The 17,879-nt window shown below is 43.6% G+C and overlaps 2 protein-coding genes across 2 annotated transcripts; both read right to left on the reverse strand.

Annotated features, from left to right (window-relative positions):
• Positions 1–1,346: 1,346 nt before the first annotated feature.
• On the reverse strand, positions 1,347–3,905 carry LOC102711727 (putative kinase-like protein TMKL1). The gene has a single exon (XM_006660333.3). It carries the CDS (start codon positions 3,696–3,698, stop codon positions 1,698–1,700), a length of 2,001 nt encoding a protein of 666 aa, XP_006660396.2. The 5' UTR covers positions 3,699–3,905; the 3' UTR covers positions 1,347–1,697.
• A 2,014-nt stretch (positions 3,906–5,919) lies between these two features.
• LOC102712005 (mediator of RNA polymerase II transcription subunit 15a) lies at positions 5,920–17,750 on the reverse strand. The gene is made up of 10 exons (XM_040527072.1): positions 17,413–17,750; positions 15,416–15,527; positions 14,125–14,233; positions 11,336–12,595; positions 10,516–10,592; positions 8,353–9,789; positions 7,200–7,541; positions 6,699–6,893; positions 6,532–6,620; positions 5,920–6,442 (listed from the first exon to the last, which is right to left on the reverse strand). The coding sequence occupies exons 1-10, from the start codon at positions 17,556–17,558 to the stop codon at positions 6,241–6,243; spliced, it is 3,969 nt and encodes a 1,322-aa protein (XP_040383006.1). The 5' UTR covers positions 17,559–17,750; the 3' UTR covers positions 5,920–6,240.
• Positions 17,751–17,879: the final 129 nt, after the last annotated feature.

Below are 17,879 nucleotides of genomic sequence, written 5' to 3' on the forward strand. Positions count from 1 at the left end.
AGCGTAGGACTTAATCCCTACATGCTCCACTCTGGTCTCTGCACATGCTGCCAAGTAAGATTGCGCGTGTTCTTTTATATGAACTTTTTTGAGTTGAAGTACACCAGCGGTCTCTAAACTTGTATGCATATGTCATCTAGGTCCCTGAACTTTCAAAATGTATTTTTAGGTCTCCGAACTTGTCCGGGGGTGTCATACAGGTCCAAACGAGCTTCAACCCGCTCCATCCGCTGACGTGCCATGCCACGGTGACGTCTACGTGTTGGTGGTGCCACGTAGGTCCCATATGTCAGTTTCTCTCTCCTCCTTATTCTTTTCTCTCCCTTGTCGCGCCACTGTGGCATGCCACGTCAGCGGATGGAGCGGGTCGGAGTCCGTTTGGACCAATAATGATACCTTCGGACAAGTTCGGGGATCCAAAATGCATTTTAAGAGTTCAGTAGCCTAGATAACACATGCATATAAGTTTAGAGACCGCCGGTACATTTCACTTATTTCTCAGCTTGCGTGCACGTGTTTTTCGAACCACTTATCGGTGTGTGTATCTAAGCATATGATTAGCTCTAAAATTATATGAATGATTCAAATAACGAGAATAATGCAAAAATGCTTATAGTGTAAGAACTGCCATGATAAAAACACTGCAAGAGTAGCATCACACAAAGGCTGTGTTCATTTCATGATGAAGATAAAAGACTTACTATTTAATGATATAAATAATACAATTAACTAATATAAAATTAAAATTTATTAAAAAAAATATAAGATGATACTTATACGTATAATTTTTATTATAAAAGAATAATAGGCAGATAATCGACGTGAAACCACTACTGGTGAGATTGGCGCCGGCGGAATACTTTACTACTCCGACAGGCAGCTTTTCCATTTTTCTTGGGTCACTCCACTCGGTTCCCACCGAGCTTGGACTTTGGAGGGAGGGACCATTCCACTAGCAGTTTACCGCTTGAGTTCGCACTTGATATTTTCGATGAGATGCTGCATCTGCATCTGCTACTCCTGGGGGCTTGTCTTCTTGGGACATCTCGGTTATTTTTTAATAGAAAGGGAACGGATAAAAGTGAAGATGAAAATAAAAAAAATAAACTAAAAGTAAGAAGTAATTTTATGAATAGCTAAAATTATTTATATTTTAATATAAGAGTTAAATGCAAGAAATAAATACAAATATGGAGCGGAGGAATCATAGGTAGCACTCGTAGAGATTGTTTGTTTCCAAACAATATATTTATAAGTAAAAAATATATGAGTAATGTATATATATATATATATTCTTAGTTAGTTAAAAGCTAATATTAAAAAATAATCTTGATAAAAGCCTCAAAATCAACTCTATTTTTAATATAAAAATTTAAATTTTAAGCGTGGTGCAGTACTGAGATTAATGATCGGAACAAAGATATACATAAAGTAGTACTCCAATGGGCAATACTGCGCGTTCCCATACTTTATAATCAAAAGTGGAGTACTCCTACCTACGGTATATATCATGTTGGTGCATGCATTCCTCTGAGGATCACGAATTAATAATCTTCAGTTTTAATACTACACTACACCGTATACGAAGAGAGGATGGGCGTACGAGTAGGAGATTGGATGCACCTTCACCTTGCATTTGGGTTGGGTTGGGTATGGTAGTCATGCATACATACGGTACGGTACGGATAAGGGTAGAACTAGGCGGCGGTGGGCGTGGCAGTGCCAGTGCCGGTGCCGACGGGGCTGTAGATCGCCGACGGGCGGCTGCTGTTCCGGGGCCTGATCTCCTCCAGCTGGCGCACAACCTCCGCCATCGTGGGACGCGCCGCCGCCACCGGAGCGCAGCAACCCATCGCCAGCTTCAGCGCTTGCAGCAGGCCCTCCTCCGACGGGCTACGCACCCCGCGCGCCAACTCCGCGTCGAACACCTCCATCATCGTCACCTCCTCCAGCACCGCCGCCTTCACCACCGCCGGCAGCTCTCCCGACGCCCGCCGCCCCATCACCAGCTCCAGCAGCAGTATCCCGAACGCGTACACGTCCGTCCGCGGGCTGCACTTGCAGTACCCCTTCGACTGCAGCTCCGGCGCCCTGTACCCATCCGCCTTCGCCGTCGCCAGCACTGCCTCCGCGGCCGACGGCACCAGCAGCCGGTGCACCGCGTACTCCGCCACCCTCGCCACGAAGCACTCGTCCACCAGCACGTTCGACGACCGCACGTTGCCGTGCGCCTCGCCGTGCCCCGCGTGCACGTACGCCAGCGCCCGCGCCACCCCCAGCGCGATCTTGTGCCGGCGAGCCCACGTCAGCGCCGGCCGCCCCTGCTGCTCCCCGTGGAGGACCTCGTGGAGCGTCCGGTGTCCGGGGAAGTAGTCGTACACCAGCAGCTTCTCGCCGCGCCGCCCCTGGTAGAAGGCGCGCAGCGGCACCAGGTTCTCGTGGCGCGCGCGCCCGATCCGCCGCACCACCGGCGCGCACGACTCGGCGTCCTTGCAGCTGCCCTCGCGCAGCAGCCGCAGTTCGATGCTGCCGCCGCCCTCCGCCAGCTTCGCCTTGTACACGGTGCAGTAGCTGGCCTTGTTCACCACCTGCCCCGTCGCGTTGAGCACCTCCTCCAGCGTCAGGTGCTCTCCTCCCTGGAACACCACCAGCTTCCCCTCGCCGCCGGCGCCGTCCTCCGTGGCTTCCACGAGTGTGCCCCCTTCCTCTGACGCCCTCCACCGCCCCTGCGCCCACCCAATGGACACCGAGGCCAGAACGACGGCGGCGGCCATGAGGCCGATGACCATTGCGGCGACGCCGGAGGGGCTAAGGCCCGAGGGCTTGGCCAGGCACTGCTGGGCCAGCGGCGGGCCGCAGAGCGCCGGGCTGTTGCCGAGGAAGGAGTCGGGCGCAGAGGCGGCAAGGTCGGGAGGAATCTGACCGGAGAAGTTGTTGTAGGAAAGGTTGAGCGCGTGGATGGGCGAGAGGCCCGGCGGGATGGGACCGGAGAGGCGGTTGGCGGAGAGGTCGAGGGTCTGGAGGCCGCGGAAGGCGGCGAGGGAGGATGGGAAGGCGCCGGAGAGGCGGTTGGCGGCGAGGTCGAGGAGGCGGAGGGCGTCGCAGGTGGTGTTGGGGCCGGCGGGGTCGGGGATGGGCCCGGTGAGGGCGTTGTCGTGGAGGCGGAGGTGGGTGAGGCGGTCGCAGAGGTTCCAGATGGAGGGCGGGAGGGCGCCTTGGAGGCGGTTGGAGGCGAGGTCGAGGACGGCGAGCGCGGGGGCGTTGCCGAGGTCGAGGGGGATGGGACCCGTGAGGGCGTTGTGGGCTAGGTAGATGGAGACGAGGGCGGAGAAGGCGGCGAGAGCGGGCGGGAGGTGGCCGGCGAGGGCGGCGGCGGGGAGGCGGAGGGAGAGGAGGAGGAGGGAGGGGTCGCGGGCGAGGGAGAGGTTGGCGCGGGCGGCGGGGGAGTCGCAGGGGAGCGGGCGGGGGAAGGCCAGCGCGGTGGACCAGCGGAGGCCGCGCCATAGGCACAGCGGCGTGGATGCGGTCCAGGTGGAGAGCTGCGCGTTGGCGCCCTGGCCCTGGAGCGCCGGCTTGACGCGCTCTAGGAGGAGCGCCACGTCGGAGCTGGCCGCCGATGGCGATGCTATTACCCCGGCCCCGGCCGAGAGGGTGACGACGACGATGAGGAAGAAGCAGCGAGGCACCATCATTCTCATCTGCACGCAGACGCAGGGTGAAGTTGGTCTGCTTCACTTCGCTGCTACTGCCACAATAAATGACTCACACTCTATACTGGAGTAAATAAAGCATTTCAGCCTACGCAAGAATAAATTAATCTTATAAAACTATAAATGAATTTAAGATGTTTTGCCAAAATAATACTTGTTACTACCTCCGCTTTAGAAAAAAAAACTTATTTTTCTATTTTTATGTCCAACATTTGATCATTTATTTTATTTAAAAATTTTCTATAAAAAACTTTAAAAAATTAGTCACGCGTAAAATATTAATCGTAATAGAATTTTAAATAAAACAAAGAGTCAAATATTATATAAAAACTAAGAAATAAACATATTTTTGAGATAGAGAAAGTACTTAATTAGTCATATGGTAATTATGTTTCTCGTTTCTACAGGTAGTGCTATCTTATTGGTATCATGTACTGTTACTACCAGTATTATACCGACAGTGTTAAGCATATCATGTCATTTTGGACGTGTGTACTCAAATGTGAACCAGTGTCTCTGCCCTGTCCTTGGACATGGAGCAATGCGAACAGCGACTTCGAATCAAGTGATCATACCACTCCACTCCAGATTAAAGACAATTAATTAACTAAAAAACTTCCTTCCTTCCAAAATGCGGCCTGCGTGAAGACATGCGCTACGTACACATGGACATAGGAGCCTTTTAATATTATCATATACAGATACTATGACCTACAGCAGTGAGAAATCAGTTTTTTAGAGTTTGAAAATATCGGCTTTTCAGCTTCTGACTCCAGATACACAAGATTATTATTAGAATATAATAAGCAAGAGTATGAACTGCTTAGGAGGATTAGAGATTAGAGTAAGCTGCAGGTCTCATAAAAGCCTTCGAATATACATATAAAAAACCAAATAATATATTTACAAATAAAAAATATTATTTTTATAAATAAAATTTTTATATAGCTCTTAACGATCTAAAAAGGTGTGGTTTGGAAAATAAACTTTTGTATTGTTAGAGAACGGTAGCCCCGGCCCAGTCACAGCCTGTGAGTGTAATCGGGCCTTCTCTTCTTACCAACGAACGACCTGCAGATTGCAGAATGGGTACGGGAGGAGGAAAGAGATCGGCGGATCCAACAAATCCAAGAACACTCTCTGGGGGAAGGAAAGGAAAAGGAAAGGAAAGGAAAGGAGAGAGAGATGAACTCGCCGGGCGGCGTGAACGAGTGGGAGGACTCCCCTGGGGAGATGGATTCCGAGGCCGCCTCCGCCGTCGGCATGGGCATGATGGAGGTCGACGCCGACGCCGACGATCGCCACCCGCTCTCCTCTCTTGCCATCGACGCCGATTTCTTCAACTCCTTCCCCGACGACTTCGACGACCAAGACCTCGCATGACCTCATCTGTGCGGGTGCGCTTCTCCTCTCTTCACTTTCCCTTCCCCTTTTTTAAAGCGAAATATATAGTACAGTATACAATTACTACCATTCCTAGTGTATATATAGCTCCATCAGTCGATTCAATTGATCTATCAATTTCTGCATGAATTACTCAAGATAGATTGATACATACTAGAGATTTCCTCTCTCTCTCTATGAGTTAGTACTACTCTTCCTGCTATCTAATTGATCTTAGGTGTAGAGCAAAGTCTATGTGTTAGTTCCTTCACTGCTTAATTGGGAAATGGTTTGCCTTGTACATACATGTGCTCTGTCAGCTTAATTTAAGTAAGCACCTTTCAATCCTACACATTAGTCATCATCACCAGTTAAAGTAGCTCATGCTTACATGTTGTTCGCAGGTGCGTGCCAGCAAAAGTTTGAGCATGTTGTCAATCTCATAAAACCAAGGAAAGAAGGCATCTCCTTCTAGTATTGTTAGACTTTAATATGTACTCCCTGCGGTCTTTAATATTTTGTCGTTCGTTAGGACAAATAATTTTAGACAAAAGAAGTTTATTTGATTGTCCAAAACATCCTGTATTAGTGACCAGAGGTTAGTAGTATTGTTTGTATCCTCATAGACTACTTCTATTCGACCTGTTATCACATCCCTCGTGTGTAACATCACCAACGGTTTAGCTGTTGTATCGTACGACGCCTTGCAGTGTAACCAAGCAAGTGAAGGAATATCTAACGTGCAACCAGCTACTGTACATAAGATGAGATGGTCCAATGTACATGCTTGTTGCAGTCGTTCCGCAAAGGAAAAGATCACAGCAGAAAAGAAAATCAATCACACGCTATATATTACGAGAGCAGAGCAGTGATCTCACAGTAGTATTACACTGTTACATATCAGCTAACAAGGATCAAACCAGGCTGGAGATGATGGTGTAGACTGAGACTGTTCTGTATGTACACAAAGGGCCCGCAAATTTCCAAAAGTAAAACCATACATAATACTCGTACTAAATAGCAATGGCATGTTTGCTAAACTGTTAAATTATGGTGTATCATATATATATATATATATATATATATATATATATAGAGAGAGAGAGAGAGAGAGAGAGAGAGAGAGAGAGAGCGCGATGCAAAGAGATTAAGCACCCACGCAATTTTCCCAACAGCCATAGCTGGAACTGAAACTGCCTCCTCCAGTCTGCTGCGCATACTCGGCAATCACTTTGCGGGCACACGCGTCCCATGTCCTCGCAATCTCTCGCAGTGACATTGGTTCAGCTAGACCCCGAAGCAACATGCTGAACTTCGACCTCGCTTTGGTCGACAGGTCATCCGAGTTTCTACATCACAATCACAAGCACAATGCCAGCACCCTTAGTTTATGTAGTATACTTGGCATGCCATCTGATACGAAACATTGGCTACTGACCTTTGCTCATCTGGAAACTTGTCTAGGAGAACCGGGGAGCACTTGGGGTAGCTTGCGGGAACAAGCACCCTCAATGGCAAAATTGGACTCTGCCACGAATTTTAACATGGAACATCAGTAAATAATGAATGCCACCGAGACCACAGATCACGCGTTGAGAAGCTCACCATTTGTGCTGATGCGAACATGGACTTCAAACTGGGACTAACAGCCACAGCAGTAAATGTGCATTTAATGACTGTCCCTTCTGCCCCTTCAGATGTAGCACCAAATGACTCAGCATCATCCTCACAAACATGGAGCTCTGTATCTATGAGCTGTTGGTTTATCTCATGTATCTCCTCCACAAGAGCATGGTTTATCTGCAGAAAGTGCACCAGAGACAAGATAAAATATACAAGATAGCCAAAAATTTAGAATAACCCCCCTCAATTTAACTATAACATCATATAGGGAAGCCATTGTGGAACTAACAGTTAGGTAAATTATGTTATTTGTTGTTTATTGATCATGCCACTAAGTTTCTCATCCATACCCACAATTGTGATACCCATTCTGAAGCTGATCCACACATGTCAGTGAGGCAACAAATGTCATGCTTTAGACATATGATGGACTTCAGAGGCATAGAATGGGTTGATCCCTATGGAAAATAATAAAGAGCATACCTCGGTCTTTTGCCACTTAACACGGGAGGTTGCTGTTGATTGCAGCTCAGGGGTATCTATGATACATGCTTGCTTGAAGCTGTCATTAACACTTCCAGCTGATGAGACATTAAGAGGCATAGCACTAGTGTCACGCTTCATTTTCTTTGATGTACCGGTCCCATCATGTGTTATGAAATTCCTGGCTTGCAACCGGCACTTCGTCATAGCAACTAAATCTTCACCAACAGCAGCTCTTGAACCATTACCAGGTGCAGACCCAGCAATCCTGTCAATCATACTGACAACAGAACCTATGTCGCTAACTGCCGCACTCAAAGACTGGCGCTGTGTTGCCCGCAACTGCCATACAGCACATAATGGACATGAATCATGCAAAGAACAAAGGACAGAAGAATATAACCATTCTAAAGTGACACGAAGGTAAATCCTAAATTTCAATCAAGAGGGAGGATATAGCCTATATGATCAATTTTTCACTTAATGAAGCCAATTTGAGGGGATTAAATTAAAGTGCAATGACTTCTTATCTATTAGCACACCAGCTACACAGGTTACCAGACAAACGCAGTGATATTTTACAAAGCAATAATGAAGAGAAATAAATAAAATAGGTCAATGCTAAACCTATCATGTTCTTCAAATGTCAAGAGCTAAGCAGGAAAGTAAAATGACCATGCACTGTGGTCTTTACTACTTCAAAAGGAATTGCACACATCCCCTTGACTTCCAACTATTTCTGTACAACATGCATGTATGTTATTTGCAGAATACTTGGTAAATGAGTGCATCTTTTGCACATGGATATGTGCAAGTGGTTTCTTCATTTATTATCAAGTTTAGATATTGTGGTTTATTTATGTGAGGTTTGTTGCAACCGGTGGGCATTATTCTAGTTATCATTTGAAAAACTAGTTGATTAAAACCAGTAATGTCTTGTACTAACTTTAGCAAGGCACGCCCACAAGGTTATAAGCAAAAGGCACGGCATATCTAACTCCTAGACTAAATATTCAAATTGAGCTTCATGCTGTTCTAGACTAATTAATTGTGCTCAAAAATATATTCAGAATGGCACGGATTAAACAAGAAATAAAATGATTGTGGAACACACAACACAAGACAGTAAATAAAATGTTGGTAAGTTACTGACCGCTTTAAGTAAACGGTCTAGAGGCCTTTCTGCTGCACTTGATTTGGTTAGAACTTGGGTTGGCATGTTAGCCTGGTTTCCATCAACACTTGTAAATTCTGCCAGCAAGGGTGAGGCTGAGATCCCAGGAGTGTTAACAGCAATTGATTGTGTTTGAGGTGCCATGGCTGTTTGCTGATGTGGAGCCTGACCAGTATTAGTTAGTGATGATGATAAATTGGAGAGCGGTTTATCTGAATCAACTGGTATAGGAGACGGAGCAACAGGAGGGGATGGAGATGGCATGTATGGTGAGTTAGCAGACTGCAATGGCGTCCCAGTCTTCAGTTGAGATGGCAAGAGATTGTGCTGATCAACCTGAGGAGAATGGTGTGAAATTTGAGGGGATGATACTTGGAGGTTTTGTGGCGACGAAATTGGGAAAGCACTACCCTGTTTCATTTGCTGATTATAATAGTTATTGCGCTGGGCCAAGTGCTGTTGATAAATTACAGGTTTCACCGCAGTTCCTTGTCTAACCTTTAGCTCATTTGCATCATTTCCAGAGTGATGCTGTGGAACCTGCATCTGTGATTGCTGCTGTTTCTGTAATTGTTGCTGTGTTGGGAGTTGCTGCTGAAGCATTTGTTTTTGCTGGAGATGTTGAAACATTTGACGCTTCATTTGCTGACTCTGCATCAGATGCTCCTGCTGTTGCTGCTTCATCTGCTGTAATGAATTTGCATTTGCTTGCATGGAATTGGCATTTGGCTGCATTGTGCCCACTTGGCTGTGAGATAACATGCTACTACTGCCCTGTTGTTGTGCATTTAGCGTACCCTGCATGGGTCCAGTGCTTCCCTGTTGTAAAGCACCACTCATTGAACCATGCTGCAAAGAATTAAAATTGCTTCCTTGAGTAACATCCAAACTAGAGGTAGCCTGTGGTCCATTTGTAACATTTTGTTGTGTAGTTGGAACACCAAAGTTTGTTGCTGGGGATGCAGGTACATGTTGTATACCAGCTGCACCTGAGGACTGTAAGCCGGTGCTCATACTTGGCATACTTGCTTGAGGCATCTGATTAGTATGATTATCATGCTGCTGCAGGGAAGGCTGCTGTTGTGGAATGTTAGAGGTAGGACCTTGCCCAGCAGATTGTTGAAATTGTGTCTGCCCTTGTGTCTGTACAGGTTTCCTTCTTTGTGAATTTAGGATACTGATAATTTGCCTCTCGTATGCAGGAATTTTGTCCCTAATGGCAGGCTGAATGCTTCCCTTGTTTAATTGCAGAACTTGCATCGTACGCTCCAACATCACTTTGAAACTCTTCATCTTATCATACTGATCAGTTGGCTTTTGAGGTGGAACCATGCTGTCAATATGCTGTAACTTCAAAGAGATCTTATTGTACAATTCATTTAATTCTGCAAAATATTGGTCCTTCAAGTTCTTCACCTGTAGTCACATGAAAAAAACACAAAATTTGTTACAAAAGCTAAAAAGACATGGACACCACACAAAATAAACATGCAGTAAACCAATATCTGCTATTTAACAAACAAATATGGCACTGGCAAGATCGTTCGATTAGTTACTACATGCAGAGGAATCTGGGGAAAATGAACTATAATACCCAGATAGAAAACATGGTTAAACTTACAACGTCAGAAAAAGGGATTACAAACTGCATCGTGACCTTATTACAACTACATACATATGCTATACAGTCCACATTCACAAAGAATCCCCTTATGTCTTAATAAAGAACGCATAGTTGTATGAATTTCAGTTCCATCTTTATTAGCAAAAGCTGCAGTTTTTGTGCTCTTCGGTTTACCTGTGTCCCCATTATTAACTTCACCATATTTCAGTGGTTGACAGATTAAAAATCAGGACTCTGTTACACAAAATTACACAGATCTGAAAAAAGAAATGCAATCCTAACTTCATTCTAGATGCCCCAAGAAAAATAATACATGCAAGCCTACAACAAGATAGTAAGAACAACAGTAATAAGGAGCAACACAAAAGACTCTAGTATTCAACATGTTTTATTATTGTTGTTTTAATCTTCAATCAGTCTCAACCAAAGCAAACTCAAATGTCTCTGTCTTGGGAGGTCCATTTCTATGAATATCTTTAGGAAGGTCAAAGTGAACAAAGGATGGTTGTATGCCTTACCATTTGATACGCCTCCTCTTGCCAATCTCCTGTACCAGTACCTGCATGACCTGTTTGAGCAGTGGAGTCCACAGATGCTGCATGAAAAGAAAGGCTCAACCGCTCAAACATCATGTCAATGAACAAGCAATCAGGTAGCAAGCTACTACTGCAACATAGGATATAACATAGAAATGAGAGACTTTGTGTGATTTATACTAAAAGAGTAAAGCAACAACAGTGAACTGGGGTCAGGTTAAAACAGTTATTGGAAAGTACTACCTCAGTCCCAAGATGTAAGCATTTCTAGGTTGTTTAGCTAGGATTAAGGTTGAGAAAATACTATGATGCCCCTTAATAAATGAGAAATGGATGGAGGTGGGAGGGTATGTGGGGATAAAATGGAAAGTGATTGATGGGACACATAATACTGTGAATAGTGCTAGATATGGTTGTGTTTTGCATACAAGATCAAAACCTCAGAAATGTTTACTTACATTTTGGAATGGAGGGAGTAGTGTTTTCCGGTAAATATGCCCACAACAGAAAAATAAATTCAAATAAAAGGCACAGAAGCTCAATAGGGTCAGCTTCATCAACATGCTGTCAAAGTGGATTGCAATAGACAATCTAAATGACAAACGTGTCTTTATCTTCTCCAGAATTTTAAGTTAAAACTAATGAAATTTAAGATTTGTAAGCTGGCATAAACTACGGGAGAAAACTAAGATCAGTATGCCAACAGAGGGACAAAAGAACAACAGTAACACAGGGGAAAAAATACGGGTCAAAATAATAAAAAGATACATGCATCTATATAGACATGATATTTTGAACTTACTGCTAGACGAAACTTCTTGAAGGCCCCTATGTGCCTGTATAAATTGCTTTTGTTGATCAATGTTATTTGGTTGCAAGAGCATGCTAGCTGATGTAGGAAGCCTTTGTTGTATGGGCTGTTGCTGTGGCATTCCCAGTTGTTGTAGCTGGTTAGGTTGAGGTTGGAACTGCGACATAAGATGCTGCTGTGATTGCTGAAGTTGGTTGTGTTGTGATTGAGGCTGCATCAGACCCAGTGATGACTGCTGACCATGCGGCTGCTGCTGTGATTGCTGAACCGCTGCCTTTGTTTGTAGCATATGTAGTCGTTGGATATTTGGCACAGTTCCAAGAAGCTGTTGCTGCTGCTGATTTTGTTGTTGTTGTTGCTGCTGCTGCTGCTGCTGTAGAGTTGAAATATTTGCCTGGGAGCCTAACTGTTGTTGCTGGTGTGATGGCATAGACTGCTGGTTCAACATCTGTGGTGTCTGTTGCATATTCAAAAGATTTGATTGCACTGGTAGTCTCTGTTGCTGTGGCATATCAACAGAACCATTCTGCTGACCAATTAACTGATTTTGTTGCAAATTTTGCTGCTGGCCAAACTGTTGTTGCAAAGGAACGTTAGGCTGCTGAGTTGGTTGAGCCTGCTGCAGAGAAGGCTGTGGATGTATGGAGGACTGTGAGTGCTGCTGCTGCCTAATAGAAGATTGTGCAGGTTGCTGGAGTAACGATTGCACAGATTGTGGTACCGAGTTCAACGGATTCTGTTGAATACCACCCTGAGATGCTGACTGTACCATTGGCTGTGTCTGCGGAATGGACTGCCCGGGTTGGAGGCCAGATGATATTTGCATCATTTGCTGTTGTGATGATTGCATCTGTGTTGACTGCAACAAAGATTGCTGTTGCTGAATGTGTGGTTGCATAAGTGAATTCTGCTGCTGCAACTTCTGCTTCATCAACATTTGCTGCTGCTGGTAAATTAATTGGTTCTGAGATTGCTGCTGCTGCTGCTGTTGCTGCCTTCCTACCATTTGCCTTTGAGTAGCATATATATCTTGCGAAGCACCTTGTGTCAAACCGTTATTCATGGCGTTTTGTGGTATGCCAGACATGTTCTGCAGTGTGGCTGTCTGGTTGACACCTGGCAAGCTCTGACCAAGATTAGTAAGAGAAGCTTGTACAGATGTAGAATTTGGCTGCCGGGCCTGTTGCTGAGACATCAAGGGGATAGCTGATGACTGTGCTGGATTACTGCCTTGAGGAGGAAGTCCAGGTACTGTTGCAAAAGGATAGCAAATGTACATAAATAACTTGTGAACAGTACTTGCCAAATTGTTTAAGCATTAAAAGCACCCAGAATAATCATGTTTAAAACATACTTGGGATGATATTCTACATTTTCCAAGGGGAAAAACACATGTACCGAAATAAGTAAAGGGTCAACAACTGGCTTAGAAAAAGAGTAAATTTCACATAACTGCAAATTTAATGACTAAACTATCAAATAGGTGCAACTTTAGCGACCTATTTCAGATAGCTACAACAATAGAGAGGGAAACTATCAAAAAAACTACCACTCCTTTGGAAACCCCCATTACTGCAAACAAGGCCCACATGGCCACATGTCAAACAAGTTATGCTTGGTGGGAACAGAACGGTCAGCCACATGATCGTTTGTACTGGGTTGACACGATGGAGCACACAAGCAAGTGGGAAACAACATGGTCTGGTACACCAGCATGGCTCAGTTGATGCTCAATGGGGGGCACAGCAAATGAGGGGCATTTTTCCTTCCCTGCTCTTCTCCGCACAACAAAGCAAGGGCTAGGTCTGTCTCCTCCATCAGCTGGACCACGTTGTTTCCCGTCCATGTGCCAACATATCATCCAACATGCTGTGGCTACAGTAGAGATGATGGAGTGGCTCAGCATTCCACTACCACCAAGCATAACATGACATGTGGGCCTAGTTTGCAATAACAGGTTTTGAAACTACATATAAATTATCTGACAAGTTGCAGCAAAGAGAGAATAAACATAACTCCATTAGCAACTCAACATAGACAACTATTGTTTTACATCAGTAGTCACACAATTATGCATAGCATTCATTGAACCTCTAGGTAGTATAGATCATGGCATTATCAAAAGCAAATTTTCCCTTCAAAAGAAAATGAGTGTAAATAATGTGAAGATGCAAATGAAATAACTAACATGTGTTAGCGCTTTCAGGGGACAATCATTTAAACCGTGCACCATTTTACTCATATGGCATTAACTAAACATTAGATTGTTATAGATTACGAATTCATTGATAACAAACCAGTGCAGAAAAGGTGAAGCAAATGCAAATCACTCAGACAGCAGTTAATAATACAAGATATGTGTACCAAAACTGATACTGGCTAGACAGGTTTTTAGACCTCATTGTTCAATCCATCAGATGGTTCTCTCAGAAATGGGGTTGTGATCACAAATGCATGGGTCACCATTAAAAGCAATATATTTTCATCATCAACAAATATAAACAATTAAAGTGAACAAAATATTTGTAAAGGATCATTTGTGTAGAACTTTTATATACATGTCTATAGCGATTAAAAAGAAAATGCTGTAAGATAATCCACGACAAAAAAAGCACAAATTCAACTCCAAAATTAAGTCTTAAAATTCAAAAATTGGCCTATAAGCAGTTGCAAAAGCGAAACAATGGGAACCCAAATATCTTATTAACTCCAGTATTTCGAAATCAGCCTCATGGAATAATACATAGAAAATGTAACATTGGATATACTTTGTAGGATACCTGGGCCAGGAGGATTTTGGTTTTGAATCCCTTGAGTGTTCCCGGGATTCTGTTGAGTCTTTGTTTCCATAGAGAGCATTTTTAGAGAAATCTTCCGCAAGTAATCAGACTGGTAATGCAACAAAAAAAAGATGGTAAGGTTTCGTTTTATAATAAATAAGTTGCCATCCTAAGACCGCGTTTGGTACCCCTTATTCCCAACCCACATTCTCTTGCCTTCCGCACGCACGCTTCCTAGACTACTAGACGGTGTGTGTTTTGCGAAAATTTCCTATAGGAAAGTTTCTTTAAAAATTCATTCTAATCCATTTTTCAAGTATTTATAGCTAATAATTAATTAATTATATGTTAATCTGCTGTTAAGTTTTCCGCGCGGGCTAATGAGCCAACTGCCGAACACGGCCTAAGTCCTGGTGGTTAGCACAACTGAAGCAGATGCTTCATTTTGGTTATAACATCATCTTAATTATACAAAAAAAATTACATATTTATACAGAAAACCACTCTGACATGAATAAACCTTATGAAGTATGAACAGGAAAGCACAATTGAAATTCAGGAATTATGAAGCTCTATGTCCCAACAAAAGAAGGCCACATGACAATATTTAGCAAGACGAAGTGACAGATACATGATGAAATCCTTCCTTATACAAAAGGATGATGAAATCCTTCCTTATACAAAAGGAGGGAACAGAGTAAACTATTGTATGATGTTTCAGATATATGGGATAAATGAATGCATGCCATGTAATACAAATGCATAAATAAGCCCATCTTGAAAAAAAGCTATTTTACAGGTGATTTATACGAGCATGAACAGATAGAATGATGGGCTGACTAAACCCCTAGTTTTAACATGAGCAATGAAGAAGCCAATGAGAGAAACCAATCCCACAATCAACAGATTGTATAGTTCTATATTTTTTTCGTGGTAAATATGGTTACTAACTTAACAGTCACATTGATAATTTTTGTGAATGCAGATATCTTACCAATGGAAAATAATGCAGGGGCATCAACGCCTCTAGCATAGTTATGTTATCAGGCTTATCCCTCATATCTAAGGAAGGGAGATTTTCTCCCAATGATGGGAAGTAAAAAAGCTTCAACAGCCTTGAATAATCCAGTTTAGCTGGAGGTGTGAAATATTGCCATTTGATTGAAAAAAATGTGGATATTTTCTAACAGTTGAAAATCAATTTATTTTACTAAGATCCCGAATACTATGTTTGAGCTGCACAACTGAGATTGGATCAATCTGAGGAAGTTTGTGATAGGCTAATGTGTACCTGACTGGTGGCTGCAGTATAGATTTTCTCTTCAAATCGAACTGCTATTTTTTGAAGCTCATTCAATCCCTCAGGCACTGACACTGGTAGATGCTTCTTCAGTGTCTCCATTCTGTAGATAGATTGCAACATGTGAGTAACTGGAATATATATTCCATGCAGAAAAATGATAGATATGTTGTTTTTCAGATGCTTCATGCAAAAATAAGTCACCCAAGTCATAATATGTTGATCGGCCATTTAAGATGCTGGGCAATTGAGTAGGCATTACACAAGTTACTTTCTCAAATATTGTACTAGTAGCTATGACCAAAACAGGACACTAGATATAATGACTCGGCAAGAATGGCACATACATGATCCAATATAAATCTTTACCTACTTACAATATTGATAGTGCTTCCGTCAACCATCCCCTCCCCATCTACCGTGTGGATTTCACGTTCTGCGCAACGCCCCTTCTCCTGCATGCAACCTACGTCCCTACCACGCAAACCCTGTGGTGGACCTGGAGTACTGTACGATCTCGAACCTGTGGTGAGCCCGAAGGTCTATATGCCTCTCTGATTGCTCAGCGCGCCTCACCTATCACATACTTTTCCAAACGCAACACAAACCCACATACTGATCTATTCCTATGAAAAATGAGTTGTTTCCATCAGTAGCTTGGTACATCGTTCACCACCTGTAAATCCGTATTCGTGTCTGTCTCACTCCCACATGAAGTCCGCATCACACCGAGTCGGTTTCCACACCCCCGCGTGCTGTTTGGGCCCGCTGTGCACGCCATCCCGTACATAAGCAAGTCCCCCACCTAGGCTGGCTGGGCCTTCTGCTCACTGCCCCCACCTGGCCAGCTCCTTCACGTGGATTGCTTTGCTGACCCTAGACAGCCATGTCATGCCTAGCAATCTATACATGCACATGCAAGTTTTCTGTAGTAAAACCAACTAATTTGTGTACCTTTGATTTGTTGGATCTCGGATTGATACAGAGTTGTTTGCTTGTTCTTGATTTGAGAAGAATAGTTTTGTATCGATTCAATCAAGGGATGAATAAGGAATGCACAGTTACATATAAAGGATAAAGATTGGAGGGGTCAATGTCTAGGATTCTGCATAATTTTTATGGATGTATAATTTTTGCAACTTTCAGTGGATTTTAACATAAGTAAAATTTGGAGGAAATTTGAGAGAAAAGGAAGACTTATCCCAAAAGAAAATGATTTGAAAGGGGATATTTGAGTTCACTTTCAAATTTCTGGATTGAGTTTGAGGAACTTTTGGAAATATTCAAAGGACAGTTCCAATGCTTATTGTAATTTTAGTTTTTCCTATTGCAACGCATAGGCACTTTTGTAGTAAGAAAAATAAAGGAGAGAGATAGGTAGTTTCTCCCTCGCACATTTTGCATGTCCATCCTTGAGGAATGAGGAGGAATGATGTGCATCCTTGAGGAATGAGGAGGAAGAAGATCCATTTGTGGAATGGACCCCTAGAGGGTTAGCAAAACTAAAGTACGTTTTATTGGTGTGCTAGCAATATCGTATGAAACTGAAGTACGTTTTATTCTAGCAATACCGTCTGTAACTGTGTCTGGTGATGTTGCAATGTAAATTGAGTTCAACTTGATAACTAGATTAACTGAATTGTGTTGGATATGAATGTAAAAGCTAATAACCAGAGGTATTCTGAACAAAATATATATATATATATATATATATATATATATATATATATATATATATTTCTAATAATAATACTGATAAAAGAAACACACAGAGCTAGAGATCGAAGGTGTATCATATCAATCGATAACCAAACTAAACATAAAAAGAAAGGATGGAGTTTTGCTCGGAAAAGTTAAAAAAGTGGGGGGAAGGGAAGGGAAGGGAAGGGGAGGGGATTGAATCTGGCGGTTTGGAGGAATAAGGGTGGGGAAAGCAAATCGAAGGCAGGGAAAGGGAAGGGAAGGGGGAGATCCCCAAGGATACATACATCTTGTTGACGATCCTGGTGCGGGCCTCCGGCTGGAGCTGGGCGCGCCAATCGCCGCCGGAAGGGGCGGGGGCGTTGGGATCGATGCCTCCGGCGGCGGCGGCGACCGCGGAAGGGTCGGTGGGCCTCCAGTTGCCGCCGTCCATGGCAACGCCCCCTCCTCCTCCTCCTCCTCCTCCTCTTGTTTGATTGCAAGGAGAGAGGAGAGGATTTGGTCGGTCTGACTGACTTGGCTTCGCGGCGGCGGATCGAGGCGAGGAGAGATTAGAACAAGAGGCGGCGACGACGACGAATCAAAGAGGCGGTCCGCACTATTTAGCGAACCTTCACCCGGATGGTTTCCGCGTCAACACTCGTTATTTCCTTGTTTAATACCACCTTCGTTCTATTTATAAGATTCTTTTTTATTTGTCTAGATTTATTTATGTATCAAAATATATATATATACACGCTATAATAAATGTCTG

This window comes from Oryza brachyantha, chromosome 8, assembly GCF_000231095.2.
Source record: "Oryza brachyantha chromosome 8, ObraRS2, whole genome shotgun sequence".
NCBI classification, from domain to species: domain Eukaryota; kingdom Viridiplantae; phylum Streptophyta; class Magnoliopsida; order Poales; family Poaceae; genus Oryza; species Oryza brachyantha.

Bases quoted from the DNA above. Each gene is read 5' to 3' on its own strand.
- LOC102711727 (XM_006660333.3), bottom strand. From the start codon at position 3,698: ATGAGAATGATGGTGCCTCGCTGCTTCTTCCTCATCGTCGTCGTCACC.
- LOC102712005 (XM_040527072.1), bottom strand. From the start codon at position 17,558: ATGGACGGCGGCAACTGGAGGCCCACCGACCCTTCCGCGGTCGCCGCC. The intron at 6,621-6,698 runs GTGAGCTTCTCA...AATTCGTGGCAG, and splicing joins TGTTCGCATCAGCACAAATG to AGTCCAATTTTGCCATTGAG. The intron at 6,443-6,531 runs GTCAGTAGCCAA...ATTGTGATGTAG, and splicing joins AAGTTTCCAGATGAGCAAAG to AAACTCGGATGACCTGTCGA.